Genomic DNA, 17,472 nt, shown 5'->3' with positions numbered 1-17,472 from the left:
ACTGTGATACAGCACATTAATGAACTGTGTTACTGTAACACACAGTCCTGCTCTACACTGTGATACAGCACATTAATGAACTGTGTTACTGTAGCACACAGTCCTGCTCTACACTGTGATACAGCACATTAATGAACTGTGTTACTGTAGCACACAGTCTCTCTACACTGTGATACAGCACATTAATGAACTGTGTTACTGTAACACACAGTCCTCTACACTGTGATACAGCACATTAATGAACTGTGTTACTGTAACACACAGTCCTGCTCTACACTGTGATACAGCACATTAATGAACTGTGTTACTGTAGCACACAGTCCTGCTCTACACTGTGATACAGCACATTAATGAACTGTGTTACTGTAGCACACAGTCCTGCTCTACACTGTGATACAGCACATTAATGAACTGTGTTACTGTAGCACACAGTCCTGCTATGTGATACAGCACATTAATGAACTGTGTTACTGTAACACACAGTCCTGCTATGTGATACAGCACATTAATGAACTGTGTTACTGTAACACACAGTCCTGCTCTACACTGTGATACAGCACATTAATGAACTGTGTTACTGTAACACACAGTCCTGCTCTACACTGTGATACAGCACATTAATGAACTGTGTTACTGTAACACACAGTCCTGCTCTACACTGTAGATACAGCACATTAATGAACTGTGTTACTGTAACACACAGTCCTGCTCTACACTGTGATACAGCACATTAATGAACTGTGTTACTGTAACACACAGTCCTGCTATGTGATACAGCACATTAATGAACTGTGTTACTGTAGCACACAGTCCTGCTATGTGATACAGCACATTAATGAACTGTGTTACTGTAACACACAGTCCTGCTCTACACTGTGATACAGCACATTAATGAACTGTGTTACTGTAACACACAGTCCTGCTCTACACTGTGATACAGCACATTAATGAACTGTGTTACTGTAGCACACAGTCCTGCTCTACACTGTGATACAGCACATTAATGAACTGTGTTACTGTAGCACACAGTCCTGCTCTACACTGTGATACAGCACATTAATGAACTGTGTTACTGTAGCACACAGTCCTGCTCTACACTGTGATACAGCACATTAATGAACTGTGTTACTGTAACACACAGTCCTGCTCTACACTGTGATACAGCACATTAATGAACTGTGTTACTGTAACACACAGTCCTGCTCTACACTGTGATACAGCACATTAATGAACTGTGTTACTGTAACACACAGTCCTGCTCTACACTGTGATACAGCACATTAATGAACTGTGTTACTGTAGCACACAGTCCTGCTCTACACTGTGATACAGCACATTAATGAACTGTGTTACTGTAACACACAGTCCTGCTCTACACTGTGATACAGCACATTAATGAACTGTGTTACTGTAACACACAGTCCTGCTCTACACTGTGATACAGCACATTAATGAACTGTGTTACTGTAGCACACAGTCCTGCTCTACACTGTGATACAGCACATTAATGAACTGTGTTACTGTAGCACACAGTCCTGCTCTACACTGTGATACAGCACATTAATGAACTGTGTTACTGTAACACACAGTCCTGCTCTACACTGTGATACAGCACATTAATGAACTGTGTTACTGCAGCACACAGTCCTGCTCTACACTGTGATACAGTACATTAATGAACTGTGTTACTGTAACACACAGTCCTGCTCTACACTGTGATACAGCACATTAATGAACTGTGTTACTGTAACACACAGTCCTGCTCTACACTGTGATACAGCACATTAATGAACTGTGTTACTGTAACACACAGTCCTGCTCTACACTGTGATACAGCACATTAATGAACTGTGTTACTGTAACACACAGTCCTGTTCTACACTGTGATACAGCACATTAATGAACTGTGTTACTGTAACACACAGTCCTGCTCTACACTGTGATACAGCACATTAATGACTGTGTTACTGTAGCACACAGTCCTGCTCTACACTGTGATACAGCACATTAATGAACTGTGTTACTGTAACACACAGTCCTGCTTCTACACTGTGATACAGCACATTAATGAACTGTGTTACTGTAACACACAGTCCTGCTCTACACTGTGATACAGCACATTAATGAACTGTGTTACTGTAGCACACAGTCCTGCTCTACACTGTGATACAGCACATTAATGAACTGTGTTACTGTAACACACAGTCCTGCTCTACACTGTGATACAGCACATTAATGAACTGTGTTACTGTAACACACAGTCCTGCTCTACACTGTGATACAGCACATTAATGAACAGTGTTACTGTAACACACAGTCCTGCTCTACACTGTGATACAGCACATAATGAACTGTGTTACTGTAACAACACAGTCCTGTTCTACACTGTGATACAGCACATTAATGAACTGTGTTACTGTAACACACAGTCCTGCTCTACACTAAGTGACTACAGCACATTAATGAACTGTGTTACTGTAGCACACAGTCCTGCTCTACACTGTGATACAGCACATTAATGAACTGTGTTACTGTAACACACAGTCCTGCTCTACACTGTGATACAGCACATTAATGAACTGTGTTACTGTAGCACACAGTCTGCTCTACACTGTGAAACAGCACATTAATGAACTGTGTTACTGTAACACACAGTCCTGCTCTACACTGTGATACAGCACATTAATCGAACTGTGTTACTGTAACACACAGTCCTGCTCTACACTGTGATACAGCACATTAATGAACTGTGTTACTGTAACACACAGTCCTGCTCTACACTGTGATACAGCACATTAATGAACTGTGTTACTGTAACACACAGTCCTGCTCTACACTGTGATACAGCACATTAATGAACTGTGTTACTGTAACACACAGTCCTGCTCTACAGCCATGAACTAGCTTTGCCCCTGAGCCTCTGGATGCCTCTGGCTTACAGCTCAGCCAGTTCACTCACTCACTCACTCACTCACTCAATCACTCACTCACTCACTCACTCACTCACTCACTCAACAGGGAAGAAGCAATATTCTAAACCATCCCATTGAAGGAAACTTGATAAACAAGGCTGGTTTTTTGGGGCAATGTGGTGAAGGGAGGAGGAGGAGTGGAGAGGTGGAGGCATCATAACTAGAGAGAGGTCTGGGCTGTAGCCACTGTGCTCTTATCTTAACATTCCACTGATGCAGCCAGGTCAGTGGAGCATCGGTCAAGCTGCTGCAGCTGGAGTGGCCAGCAGTGACCCCTGACCCCTGGTGAAGGGCCTGCAGTGACCCCCTGACCCCTGGTGAAGGGCCAGCAGTGACCCCTGAGCCCTGGTGAAGGGCCTAAAGTGACCCCCTGAGCCCTGGTGAAGGGCCAGCAGTGACCCCCTGAGCCCTGGTGAAGGGCCAGCAGTGACCCCTGAGCCCTGGTGAAGGGCCTAAAGTGACCCCTGAGCCCTGGTGAAGGGCCAGCAGTGACCCCCTGACCCCTGGTGAAGGGCCTAAAGTGACCCCCTGAGCCCTGGTGAAGGGCCAGCAGTGACCCCTGAGCCCTGGTGAAGGGCCTAAAGTGACCCCCTGAGCCCTGGTGAAGGGCCTGCAGTGACCCCCCTGACCCCTGGTGAAGGGCCAGCAGTGACCCCTGAGCCCTGGTGAAGGGCCAGCAGTGACCCCCTGAGCCCTGGTGAAGGGCCTAAAGTGACCCCCTGAGCCCTGGTGAAGGGCCTAAAGTGACCCCTGACCCCTGGTGAAGGGCCTAAAGTGACCCCTGACCCCTGGTGAAGGGCCAGCAGTGACCCCTGAGCCCTGGTGAAGGGCCTAAAGTGACCCCTGAGCCCTGGTGAAGGGCCTAAAGTGACCCCTGACCCCTGGTGAAGGGCCAGCAGTGACCCCCTGACCCCTGGTGAAGGGCCTAAAGTGACCCCTGAGCCCTGGTGAAGGGCCTAAAGTGACCCCCTGAGCCCTGGTGAAGGGCCTAAAGTGACCCCCTGAGCCCTGGTGAAGGGCCTAAAGTGACCCCCTGACCCCTGGTGAAGGGCCAGCAGTGACCCCTGACCCCTGGTGAAGGGCCAGCAGTGACCCCTGACCCCTGGTGAAGGGCCAGCAGTGACCCCCTGACCCCTGGTGAAGGGCCAGCAGTGACCCCCTGACCCCTGGTGAAGGGCCTAAAGTGACCCCTGAGCCCTGGTGAAGGGCCAGCAGTGACCCCCTGACCCCTGCTGAAGGGCCTAAAGTGACCCCTGACCCCTGGTGAAGGGCCTAAAGTGACCCCTGAGCCCTGGTGAAGGGCCTAAAGTGACCCCCTGACCCCTGGTGAAGGGCCAGCAGTGACCCCCTGACCCCTGGTGAAGGGCCTAAAGTGACCCCTGACCCCTGGTGAAGGGCCTAAAGTGACCCCTGAGCCCTGGTGAAGGGCCTAAAGTGACCCCCTGACCCCTGGTGAAGGGCCTAAAGTGACCCCTGACCCCTGGTGAAGGGCCTAAAGTGACCCCCTGACCCCTGGTGAAGGGCCTAAAGTGACCCCTGAGCCCTGGTGAAGGGCCTAAAGTGACCCCTGAGCCCTGGTGAAGGGCCTGGAGTGACCCCCTGAGCCCTGGTGAAGGGCCTAAAGTGACCCCTGAGCCCTGGTGAAGGGCCTAAAGTGACCCCTGAGCCCTGGTGAAGGGCCTAAAGTGACCCCTGAGCCCTGGTGAAGGGCCTAAAGTGACCCCCTGACCCCTGGTGAAGGGCCTAAAGTGACCCCTGAGCCCTGGTGAAGGGCCTAAAGTGGCAGGAATGTGCTGCTGGCACACAGCCCCATTATATGGAGCAGCACAGAGAGAGTCTTTTCACCCAACCATGATGATGGCAGCCTGGCAGGGTCAATCTATCAGCCCGGAGCGTTCCGTACGAAGCCAAACCGTGTCAGGAGTTCACTGCCAGCTTGTGTGGAACTTTCCAAAAAAGTTGTTGTTGTGGATTTGCGGTGAGGACTGTCGTTACTTTGTCAAATGGCTTTGCTGTTAGTCATAATCACAGTAGCATGGCAACAACAACAACAACTCACTATTGGGACTAGGAATAGCACTGAGGAGGTTTAACCCATTGATACCTGATGCTGCATTTGTGTGTGTATCCCTTTAAGACCGCGAACCGCGTGACGCGGTTCGCGGTCTTAAAGGGATACACACACAAATGCTGCATCAGGTATCAATAGGTTAACTTTGCAGGAGCTGGCCTTGACATGACCTGGCATAGCTGATGACATTATTGTGTGTGTGTGTGTGATGAAATGGACAGGACTTACCTTGTCCATATTGGGTTTGATGCAGCGTACAAAGAAGGGGTTGGAGGCACTCAGTGTGGCCATCAGGGAATGCAGAGAGTCCTGAGACACATGGAGAACAACAGGAGAACACATCAGGACCAGCATGTCAGCACCAACACATTCCTTTGTGCCGATTTATTTACGCTTACGAGTTTATTTGAAAAGGGAACATTCGTATTACGATTACTACATTTCCATCAATGTGTTTTTCACCTTGAGGACAATAAAAAAAAGTCTCAAGTCAAGACAAGTTGAAGTCTAGACAGGTCTGACTTATTATTTGTTCAGTACTTTGTCCACTGGGTTTCTATGTGTGTTTACAGGGCCATATTTACCTTAACACACACACAAACACACACACACAAACACGCACACACACACACACACACACACACACACACACACACACACACACACACACACGCACACACACTCCAAGGACCCTTGAACCTGGCAGCCTCTGTCAGCCTCCCTCTCAGACAGGCTGTCTCCAGCGAGGCCTGGGCTGGCAGAGTGGAGCGTGATTGGCCCCTGGCAGAGTGGAGCGTGATTGGCCCCTGGCAGAGTGGAGCGTGATTGGCCCCTGGCAGAGTGGAGCGTGATTGGCCCCTGGTTGGCCCCTCTCTGCCCAGCCATCAACCCTAATCCCCTGGCTTTAGGAAGTGTAGGCCGGGGCAGCCTGCCAAATCCTCTGCTCCCCTCCTCCTTCTCTCTAAGCCCCGCCCCTCACCACCACATATTTCATCTACCCCATCATCTCTTTGCAGATCAAATCCACGGACGGCGTTCTCTCCTTCCCCCCCATCTCCTCCCTGATTTCCATTCGTCTGGCTCTCTGTGGCCCCGCCCCCCGCGCTGACGTCTAGCTCTCTGTGCCCCCGCGCCGACGCTCGTTATGACAAGATAACGAGCCAAATGTGAAGGGTTAAGTGATCATTATAGGCAGCGATGCAGAGCAGACAATTAACCCGTTGTCTTTCAGATGACACGATCATACAGTCACGCGTGTGGACCTGAAAGCGACAGATAGCATCGGGGGTCTCACCCTGAACTGCGAGCTGACGGTGGGCTTGCGCCGCGCCGTGCCCATCTTCAGGGTCTCGTCTCCACTCCGGCTCCCCACGCGCTCAAAAAGGTCGTAGATGAAATCGAGCCTAGCGGACAAAATGTTACAGCACAGAGGACATAAGGTTACAGCACAGAAGGTGATTGTATGAAGTGAATGGTATGGGTGTGTGTGTGTGTGTGTGTGTGTGCTCACAGTGCAGCGGTCTGCTGTGCTCACCTGCTGTCTTTGAGAATAAACAGGATGTCATCTCTGAAGGTATCTCTGTTCTTCTCTAGGATCCCCCGTGCATCATATAAAACCTAACACAGCAGAGACAACATCATATAACACCTAACACAGCAGAGACAACATCATATAACACCTAACACAGCAGGGACAACATAAAAGTTAGTTACGGTACATGCATGGAGACTTGGTTTACATGTACACTAATATACCACCAAATATAATCCAGGCTGATCAAATAAGGTGTTAAGGTTATTAGAAATGACATTAGAAATGATGAATATGATATATAGAGCTGCCGAAAATAATCGATTCAGAGATGCATCGCGATGCTTAATAGGACGATTCTAAATCGATTAACAAATATCAAAAATCGATTACCGTATAATTTTTTTTTTTTTTTTTTTTTTTTTTTTTTTTAATAATCGAATAAAATAGAATGTAAGTACCGGTACATACAGTTGTTTATTTTAATTATGGATCATAATACAATGCAATTCCAAATGCACTTTTATTTTAAAAGTAGCCACACAGTGAGAAAAAAGAAAGTGAGAAAAAATAAATCATGTATTGCGGAAAAAGTGATGCATCGATTTAAGATGCATCGTATAATCGAATCGAATCGAATCGTAGACTTGTATAATCGAATCGTATCGAATCGTGAGATCAGTGAAGATGCACAGCTCTATATAATAGTCTCGTATATCATTGTATAATACGACCAATAGAGAGGCAAAGTGAACGTCACTTCCTGCTTTTCTCCCTGTACCGTACCAGCCGCTGAAAAAATATGAATGGCGGTGAACGGAGAATAACGTTACTTTGCTGATCGCGTTTGAATTGTGCCACGGGGTGCCAACGCTAATTTTGTCGATTTAAAACATAACTTTGCACGTCAAGAAAGTTGCAGTTTGTCACCAAAAAAAAGTAACCTTATTCTCCGTCCACCGCCAATCAGATTTTTCCCAGCGCTGGTACAGGGAGAAAGCAGGAAGTGACGTTTCACTTTGGCTCTCTATACAAACCAGAATACTGAAAGATGTAAAGACTTGATGTTATTTCTTGTTGGTTTGAATTCACATATACAGGGAAATGTGTTAGTGGGACATGAAGAAAGATATAAAAGCATTGTTGGATAAGACTTCAATATGAGTGAAAAGTGCAAACTATTACTCAGTGTTACTGTGTGTGTGTGTGTGTGTGTGTGTGTGTGTGTGTGTGTGTGTGTGTGTGTGTGTGTGTGTGTGTGTGTGTGTGTGTGTGTGTGTGTGTGTGTGTGTATAAAGGCACTTATTGAAGCTATTGGTAAAGCATTCTTAGAAGAGCACACTATGGAAAAAATGCAACTGGCAATAAGTCAATATTTCAAAAGCACATTTTCCATCTTTAAAAACACATAACCATTTTGCATGCAAAAGTCTTAATATGACCCATCACTTTAATAGTAACCAATGACATGCTGCGACTTCAAGCCTGTACAGATTTGATGAGAGTGGGCATCAACATTTCAAATGATGGAGAACCTATTGATTTTGTCCACGTGCAGATGACTTATTCTGCAGCCTGTGGGGTGAGTGTGCTCACATGACAGCATTCACACGTGTACACGAGAGAGAGAGAGAGAGAGAGAGAGAGAGAGAGAGTGTGTGTGATGAGTGGGGACAGCGAGCGAGCGAGCGAGCGCGTGTGTGTGAGGCCGGGCCGTGTGTGTTAATGCAGTCACCTGTCGAGCTGCTCAGCAACACTGCATTCCTCTCCTCACCCTGATCCACCATAATGCCCCCCTCCCATGTCTCTGTGTGTGTGTGTGTGTGTGTGTGTGTGTGTGTATGTGTGTGTGTGTGTGTGTGTGTGTGTGTGTCTGTGTGCGTGTGTGTGTGTGTGTGTGTGTGTGTGTGTCTGTGTGATGAAAATAATTGTATAAATGTATGTACAGAATGTGTGCGTGTGCAAACGCAAGCATGCTTGTATGTATGTGTTTTTTGAGTGAGTGTGTGTGTGTGTGCGTGCGTGTGTGTGTATAATCCAATAATACCCCCCCGCCTTGAGGCTCATGGGGATGAGATCCACCATAGACGACATGTGTATTTATATCTCACAGACACACTAATTACAGCCCATTCCTTCATTGTTGAAATAGACGTATAGAAAAGTGTCTCTGCTTCTGTCAATATCACTTTCAGTTTGCTTTAGCATCAGGAGACATGGAATCATGACACCAAGACAAAAGCCTGTGAGCACTGAGCACACATTCTGATGTCTGCTATTTGAGTTTTGAAGATAACTACACAGCCATATATACAGTACTGTATATTTAAGCAATATAGCATGAGAGCCAGTGTGTTGTGGCAAATATATCCCGCTGATCAGCTGTTATCCCACGAGGCCGAAGGCCGAGTGGGATAACTGCTGAGCAGCAGGATATATGCCACAACACACGCTGCTCGAGTGCTATATTGCTTTTATAAAACGGTTTCCAAGTATGATAATATAATAATAATAATAATACTGTAGCGACCCAGAGTTTGACATGTCGGTGGCGATTACGACGTTACGTGAAGGCAGCGGACCAGCCAGTGTGTAGGGGACTTCCGGTCTCGGGTGGGGAGCCAGTCTGAAGATACGAGGAAGCCGACTGGACGTGTGTGTAGCTAGGAGCTGTGTGTGTGTAGCTAGGGGCCATGAGTGTGAACCATGAATAAAGACTGTACCAAGTATTGCCTCTTCTCCTCCTCACTTAACAGTCCCGGGAGCGGATTGTTACAATACTATAAGTCCAACTGGCATGGCATTCTGATAGAGTCAGTTGAAACACTACTGTAAGGCGGGACCGCAAGAACGTGCAGGTGATTTGATTGGATCGTTCTGGAGACTGAAGTTGACATTGGCCAATCCTGGCGCTTGCTGAGAGCTTTCTGGAAAGCCCGACAGGCAGCTCGAGCGCAGCGCTGCATTCTCAGTGCTTGCTGAGAAGCTGAGTGCTTTCTGCAAAGCCCGACACCAACTAACGTTACGGGGTTAAATGCGGGGTTAAATGCGGGGTTAACAGCCTTTTTTTTTGCAAAGAAGACATTAGCCCGCGTCTATTCTTGTACAAAACCTAATTTTCTGCGAAGTATTAGTAAAGTTATAAGCGAAGATCGATTCACAAGGATCTGACAGCTGTCTCCGCCATTTGTTTTTTCTACATTGCAAAGCCTTTTAGTAAGAGAGTTGCCATGGCAACCAATAACCCATGGCCATGGGTTATTGGAGTGGGTTATTGGATTTATACAATGGCTGTGAACCAATCAGATTGCTTGATTTGAGAGAGCCGTTTTATAAAATACAGTATATATTGAATATATATTGAAAAGGGTGGAATGATACCTCTCATTGCTCTTTCCTGGGAAGAGAGCAATGAGAGGTATCATTCCACTAAGTTTGATCAAGTGGCGAGCGCTGGTGTCCAAGATTGTGTGTGAAAAACAGGCAAACACATTGTAGCGCCACCTGTAGGCTAATCAGTGTCATTTTGAAAATGCTGGAATGGAGCAATGAGATGGATCGCCGTCCCCCAAAGTTGTATCAAAACCCCTGTCAGTCAGTGGCACCTGAGATATTGTGAATGACGCACGGCTGGACGGACAACCGGACAGACGGACCGAGGTAAATCCATAGTACATCACCCGAGTTCTCATTTGGGGGAAATATAATTGTTGGATCTAATTAATTTGAGGAGGTTTTGAAGGAATCTTAGGCTGCTACAATTGCAATATTACACATTGAGCAGATTGTGAAAACAAAGAGCAGAAAATAAAATCAATAAAATCATATTCATTATATGACTTTATTTTCTTATATTTTATTAGCTAGCACCTTTCGAATTGTGGCTGGTTTGTAGCGCTTCTATTGATTGTATTGATTATATGATTTTATTGATTTTATTTCTTATATTTTATTCTCTTACAGATTGATTTGATTGGTTATATGATTTTTACGGATTTTATTTTCTTAATTTTTATTCTCTTATTCGTCTTTACTAATTTATTGTGTTTGCTGTACTGCCAGATCTTTTCCCTTTTGGTTATTGGTTATTATTTTTTACCTTAATGGGGTAACATTGACTGATTGACTGATTCATCCTTTAGTGTATGTCATGTACACTACAGCACTAACTGGAACTATGCCAGCAGCTGTAACCATTTTGAGGGGTCCACTATTTTTATTTGGATACTATTCTATTTTATTTTCCTAAATCTCAGGAATGTTATGAGTAGGGGTTGGGGGGGAAATCGATTCACCTAAGTATCGCGATTTTTAATGTCACGATTTTTTGAATCGATCTTTTATTCCAGAATCGATAATCGCAAAAAAAAAACAGCTTGTCTTTTTTGCTTGCAGTCAGGCCACTCACTGAACAGCAGGCCAGGCGCCGCCTACTGGTTTACTAGTGGTTTTATTACTTTATTAATTAGTCTGAAGTAATAATTACACTTCAGGGTTACAGTGGGTGCATCTCATTGTAAAATTGGACTTCAAACGGCCCAAATCTGGCTTCAAACGGCCCAAATTGGCCCAAATTTCGCACGCATCGGCCCATATCGGCCTGGCCTGCTCGGTATCTAATGCCCGGCCTGAATTATGATCCCAGTCCGCCCCTGTTTTTAACTATATCGCCCAGCCCTACTCATGATATATAATATACAGTCTCTAGTGTATGATTCAACTTTTCCCATGTTCTAATCTAGTGTAAAAAGCAAACAAACTGAAAAAATAAAAGAAAAAAATAAACAAAAATCGCAATAAATCGTAATATCGAATCGCAATAATCGTAGAATCGCAATACTTAAGAATCGCAATATAAATCGAATCGGCACCCAAGAATCGTGATAGTATCGAATCGGGAGATAAGTGAATCGCCACAGCCCTAGTTATGAGCTATACAATTTGTGCAATAGAGCTTGTGTCATTCATGCCGAACTGGTTCTCTCTACTGTGGAGTTGTGCAATGTTAATGTCCCTGTCTGTCTCTGTTCTTTGACGTTGTTTGTAACGCCGGGTTGCGGCTAATGTGCACTTTTATGCCCAAGACCCAAGTCCCATCTCATCTCATCTCATCTCACCTTACTTCACAAGCTGAGCTGCTCTGTGTTTGTTGAGACTTCATATCTGGCACTGAGTGAATGACAGTGAAATTAACTGCATCTCCCACCTGGCACCACATGGATAATCACATCTCTGCTGGAGGATGCTACACTTTCCTCCAGTGAAGTCATGGCGCCCTTTCAGATAACAGTAGGCGCTTTCAGAGGCAACTAAGCTCTCTGGAGAGGCAGACTGGAGAGAGAGAGAGAGAGAGAGGGAGGGAGAGAGCAGAGTGGAGAGGGAGAGAGAGAGAGAGAGAGAGAGAGAGAGGGAGAGGGAGAGGGAGAGAGAGAGAGAGAGAGAGAGAGAGGGAGAGAGAGAGAGAGAGAGAGAGAGAGAGAGAGGGAGAGAGAGAGAGAGAGAGAGGGAGGGAGAGAGCAGAGTGGAGAGGGAGAGAGAGAGAGCAGAGGGGAGAGAGGGAGAGAGAGAGAGAGGGAGGGAGAGAGAGAGAGGGAGAGAGAGCAGACTAGAGAGAGAGAGAGAGAGAGAGGGAGGGAGAGAGAGAGAGAGGGAGAGAGAGACAACTGGCTGGCCTGCCTGTCCTCTCCGGACCAAGTCATTACCATAGACATCCATGCCAGGCTTGTGACTGCGCTGCCATGCTCACACTGAGGGGACATTGTCTGTCTGAGGCCGTCTTCAAGGCCATTCTTCACCAGAGCCAATCTTTGACTCCGCCCCCTCCCCCTCTCAGCCCCATCCAAGCCCCTCCCTCTCTGTAGTGATGCCAGCAGGGACAGCCTCCTGTCCTCCTCCTCTCCTCATCCCCTCTCCCTTTCTCTTCATTTCCGTCTGGAGTCATCTCTGCCCTCCATTCAGAGTGGGAGGAGGAGGGAGGAGGGAGGAGGAGGGGGTGAAGCAGACTCTCCTGACTCAGGGAAAAGGGAAGGGAGGGGTGGAGGAGGTGGAGGAGGTGACAAGAGAGGAGAGGATGATGGTGTCAACATCCTCTAGTAGATTTTGGCAGGCAGAGCCTAGTGCCTACCCAGCAACTCCTTCACTTCCCCACTCACTGTCTCCAGTCAGGGAGAGAGAGGAATCTAGTGTGTGTGTGTGTGTGTGTGTGTGTGTGTGTGTGTGTGTGTGTGTGTGTGTGTGTGTGAGTGTGTGTGTGTGTGTGTGTGTGTGTGTGAGTGTGTGTGTGTGTGTGTGTGTGTGTGTGTGTGTGTGTGTGTGTGAGTGTGTGTGTGTGCGAGTGTGTCTGTGTCTGTGCGAGTGCGTCTGTGTCTGTGCGGGCGTGTGTGTGTGTGCGAGTGTGTCTGTGCGTGCGTGTGTGTGTGTGTGCGTGCGTGCGTGTGTGTGCGTGCGTGCACGCGGGCTGTTAATAATTACCTCTCCAGCATAGTGCTTGATGCCAAACTGGTGGTCAGTCACCCTGGGCTTCACATAGTATGAGTTGGTCTGAGGAGACAAGACAAACGGCCCCCTCTATTTAGTGAATGGCTGTTTGTGAAGGTACAACACGGCTAATACAGTGGAACAGACAGGAAACCACCAGAGTCCTCCACCATGAGGGAGTTCAGAAGGCCACCAAAAGGCTGTGAAAGCTGTACAGTGAGTAACGTCTCCCCTGCATGAACCCAGCGAGCTCATCTCTAAGCCCTCTAACCACAACCTTGACAACCTAACACATGGATCAGCAGACACCTAAGGGAGAGGTCAGGCGTTTCTGATGTCTTGCCTGGTAGCTCTCCTGTTTCCTTCAGCCCTGGTGCTGCTGGGCTTTCTGAGGACAGCCTTTTCTCCTGCGCACAATGCCGACCGGGCCGGGAGAATGGCTGATCACATTTCAGTATTGTTGCGTTTGCGTGTGAGAGGAGCCGGGGGCGTGTACGAGTGCTGCACACACGTTCAATACTGCACCAAAGGCACCATTCAACAAGCGAGGGGAGAGTTAACTCTTTGAGAGTGAGTCTGGGCTGGTGGAGAGTTAACTCTTTGAGAGTGAGTCTGGGCTGGTGGAGAGTTAACTCTTTGAGAGTGAGTCTGGGCTGGTGGAGAGTTAACTCTTTGAGAGTGAGTCTGGTCTGGTGGAGAGTTAACTCTTTGAGAGTGAGTCTGGGCTGGTGGAGAGTTAACTCTTTGAGAGTGAGTCTGGTCTGGTGGAGAGTTAACTCTTTGAGAGTGAGTCTGGGCTGGTGGAGAGTTAACTCTTTGAGAGTGAGTCTGGGCTGGTGGAGAGTTAACTCTTTGAGAGTGAGTCTGGGCTGGTGGAGAGTTAACTCTTTGAGAGTGAGTCTGGGCTGGTGGAGAGTTAACTCTTTGAGAGTGAGTCTGGTCTGGTGGAGAGTTAACTCTTTGAGGCTGAGTCTGGTCTGGTGGAGAGTTAACTCTTTGAGGCTGAGTCTGGCCTGGTGGAGAGTTAACTCTTTGAGAGTGAGTCTGGGCTGGTGGAGAGTTAACTCTTTGAGGCTGAGTCTGGTCTGGTGGAGAGTTAACTCTTTGAGGCTGAGTCTGGCCTGGTGGAGAGTTAACTCTTTGAGAGTGAGTCTGGGCTGGTGGAGAGTTAACTCTTTGAGAGTGAGTCTGGTCTGGTGGAGAGTTAACTCTTTGAGGCTGAGTCTGGTCTGGTGGAGAGTTAACTCTTTGAGAGTGAGTCTGGTCTGGTGGAGAGTTAACTCTTTGAGAGTGAGTCTGGGCTGGTGGAGAGTTAACTCTTTGAGAGTGAGTCTGGTCTGGTGGAGAGTTAACTCTTTGAGAGTGAGTCTGGGCTGGTGGAGAGTTAACTCTTTGAGCCTGAGTCTGGCCTGGTGGAGAGTTAACTCTTTGAGAGTGAGTCTGGGCTGGTGGAGAGTTAACTCTTTGAGAGTGAGTCTGGGCTGGTGGAGAGTTAACTCTTTGAGAGTGAGTCTGGGCTGGTGGAGAGTTAACTCTTTGAGAGTGAGTCTGGGCTGGTGGAGAGTTAACTCTTTGAGAGTGAGTCTGGGCTGGTGGAGAGTTAACTCTTTGAGAGTGAGTCTGGGCTGGTGGAGAGTTAACTCTTTGAGAGTGAGTCTGGGCTGGTGGAGAGTTAACTCTTTGAGAGTGAGTCTGGGCTGGTGGAGAGTTAACTCTTTGAGAGTGAGTCTGGGCTGGTGGAGAGTTAACTCTTTGAGGCTGGTGGGTGGCGAAGGCATTTCCTTAGCTGGGGTTAAGGAGCTTTGGTGGGTCTTTTTATGCATGTGGGTGTGCGTGTGTTCTTGCAAACATCTGCAGTGCAAGCGCGACTGTGTGTGCACGCACTGTCAATTAAAGAGTGCTTTCACATCTATATCTGTTGCATATGGCTAAGATGCGTGTATGCTTACAAGTGTGTGTGTGTGTGTGTGTGTGTGTGTGTGTGTGGACTCACTGCGTGTCGACTGTGCAGTTTCTCCAGAAGGGTGTAGTCAGTGCCTTTGGGAAAGCGACTCTCCTCATTGATAAGAGCCAACATGCCCAGTTTCTAAAGGGGAGACAGGCAGAGGAACAGACAGTTTCTAAAGGGGAGACAGGCACAGACAGTTTCTAAAGGGGAGACAGGAACAGACAGTTTCTAAAGGGGAGACAGGAACAGGCATATAGAAAGGCATCACAGTCATGATGGAACTAGTTATAATCCCACAGAGGCACATCTGGCAGCTTTCAATAAACAATGCATCTGGAATACAGCATAGTATTCATTCACTCTCATTTCTTCATTTCTCCAAAGAAGGTTGACTGAGCATGCTTGGTCTTTTACAGTGACACCTTGCTTCACCTTCATGCAGATACACACAACCTGTGTGCTGACCAGTGTAGCCAGTACAGTGTAGCCACTAGCCAGTACAGTGTAGCGACTAGCCAGTACAGTGTAGCCACTAGCCAGTACAGTGTAGTACAGTGTAGCCACTAGCCAGTACAGTGTAGTACAGTGTAGCCACTAGCCAGTACAGTGAAGCCACTAGCCAGTACAGTGTAGCGACTAGCCAGTACAGTGTAGTACAGTGTAGCCACTAGCCAGTACAGTGTAGTACAGTGTAGCCACTAGCCAGTACAGTGTAGCCACTAGCCAGTACAGTGTAGCCACTAGCCAGTACAGTGTAGTACAGTGTAGCCAGTAGAGTGTAGTACAGTGTAGCCAGTACAGTGTAGTACAGTGTAGCCACTCCTCTAAACTCTTGAGGATACCACCACTCTGTCTTCAACCACTCCTCTCAACTCTGAGGATACCACCACTCTGTCTTCAACCACCGTTTTAACAATTCAAACCATCGTAAGAACATGACACAAATAATCTTGCTCTACCTCTAACCGCTCACTGGTATACAGTACATACTGTGCACACAACATGGAAGATGAGACTATATCATGAGTGGGCGGGAGAGGTCAGTGTAAGCACAGTGTGGTGTGGAGGTCAGGAGAGGTCAGTGTAAGCACAGTGTGGTGTGGAGGTCAGAGAGGTCAGTGTAAGCACAGTGTGGTGTGGAGGTCAGAGGTCAGTGTAAGCACAGTGTGGTGTGGAGGTCAGAGAGGTCAGTGTAAGCACAGTGTGGTGTGGAGGTCAGGAGAGGTCAGTGTAAGCACAGTGTGGCGTGGAGGTCAGAGGTCAGTGTAAGCACAGTGTGGTGTGGAGGTCAGAGGTCAGTGTAAGCACAGTGTGGTGTGGAGGTCAGGAGAGGTCAGTGTAAGCACAGTGTGGTGTGGAGGTCAGAGAGGTCAGTGTAAGCACAGTGTGGTGTGGAGGTCAGAGAGGTCAGTGTAAGCACAGTGTGGTGTGGAGGTCAGAGAGGTCAGTGTAAGCACAGTGTGGCGTGGAGGTCAGAGGTCAGTGTAAGCACAGTGTGGCGTGGAGGTCAGAGGTCAGTGTAAGCACAGTGTGGTGTGGAGGTCAGAGAGGTCAGTGTAAGCACAGTGTGGCGTGGAGGTCAGAGGTCAGTGTAAGCACAGTGTGGCGTGGAGGTCAGAGGTCAGTGTAAGCACAGTGTGGTGTGGAGGTCAGAGAGGTCAGTGTAAGCACAGTGTGGTGTGGAGGTCAGAGAGGTCAGTGTAAGCACAGTGTGGTGTGGAGGTCAGAGAGGTCAGTGTAAGCACAGTGTGGTGTGGAGGTCAGAGGTCAGTGTAAGCACAGTGTGGTGTGGAGGTCAGAGAGGTCAGTGTAAGCACAGTGTGGTGTGGAGGTCAGAGGTCAGTGTAAGCACAGTGTGGTGTGGAGGTCAGAGAGGTCAGTGTAAGCACAGTGTGGTGTGGAGGTCAGAGAGGTCAGTGTAAGCACAGTGTGGTGTGGAGGTCAGAGAGGTCAGTGTAAGCACAGTGTGGTGTGGAGGTCAGGAGAGGTCAGTGTAAGCACAGTGTGGTGTGGAGGTCAGAGGTCAGTGTAAGCACAGTGTGGTGTGGAGGTCAGGAGAGGTCAGTGTAAGCACAGTGTGGTGTGGAGGTCAGAGAGGTCAGTGTAAGCACAGTGTGGTGTGGAGGTCAGAGGTCAGTGTAAGCACAGTGTGGTGTGGAGGTCAGAGAGGTCAGTGTAAGCACAGTGTGGTGTGGAGGTCAGGAGAGGTCAGTGTAAGCACAGTGTGGTGTGGAGGTCAGAGGTCAGTGTAAGCACAGTGTGGTGTGGAGGTCAGGAGAGGTCAGTGTAAGCACAGTGTGGTGTGGAGGTCAGAGAGGTCAGTGTAAGCACAGTGTGGTGTGGAGGTCAGGAGAGGTCAGTGTAAGCACAGTGTGGTGTGGAGGTCAGAGAGGTCAGTGTAAGCACAGTGTGGTGTGGAGGTCAGAGGTCAGTGTAAGCACAGTGTGGTGTGGAGGTCAGAGTAAGCACAGTG

The 17,472-nt window shown here is 47.9% G+C and overlaps 1 protein-coding gene across 1 annotated transcript in view; it reads right to left on the bottom strand.

The window, feature by feature from the left end:
* LOC310781627 (unconventional myosin-X-like) overlaps positions 1-17,472 on the bottom strand; it is a gene marked incomplete at both ends in the record, with an annotated part of 104,651 nt that overhangs the window by 2,337 nt on the left and 84,842 nt on the right. The window contains 5 exons of the mRNA XM_083642229.1: positions 5,272-5,352; positions 6,338-6,446; positions 6,578-6,660; positions 13,046-13,114; positions 15,045-15,137. Of these exons, the coding sequence (XP_083498355.1) occupies positions 5,272-5,352; positions 6,338-6,446; positions 6,578-6,660; positions 13,046-13,114; positions 15,045-15,137 (435 nt within the window). The remainder of the gene's footprint in view (positions 1-5,271; positions 5,353-6,337; positions 6,447-6,577; positions 6,661-13,045; positions 13,115-15,044; positions 15,138-17,472) is intronic.

Source organism: Poromitra crassiceps, assembly GCF_964638095.1.
Source record: "Poromitra crassiceps genome assembly, chromosome: 8".
NCBI classification, from domain to species: Eukaryota; Metazoa; Chordata; class Actinopteri; order Beryciformes; family Melamphaidae; genus Poromitra; species Poromitra crassiceps.
This window is presented reverse-complemented; position numbering and strand designations above follow the sequence as displayed.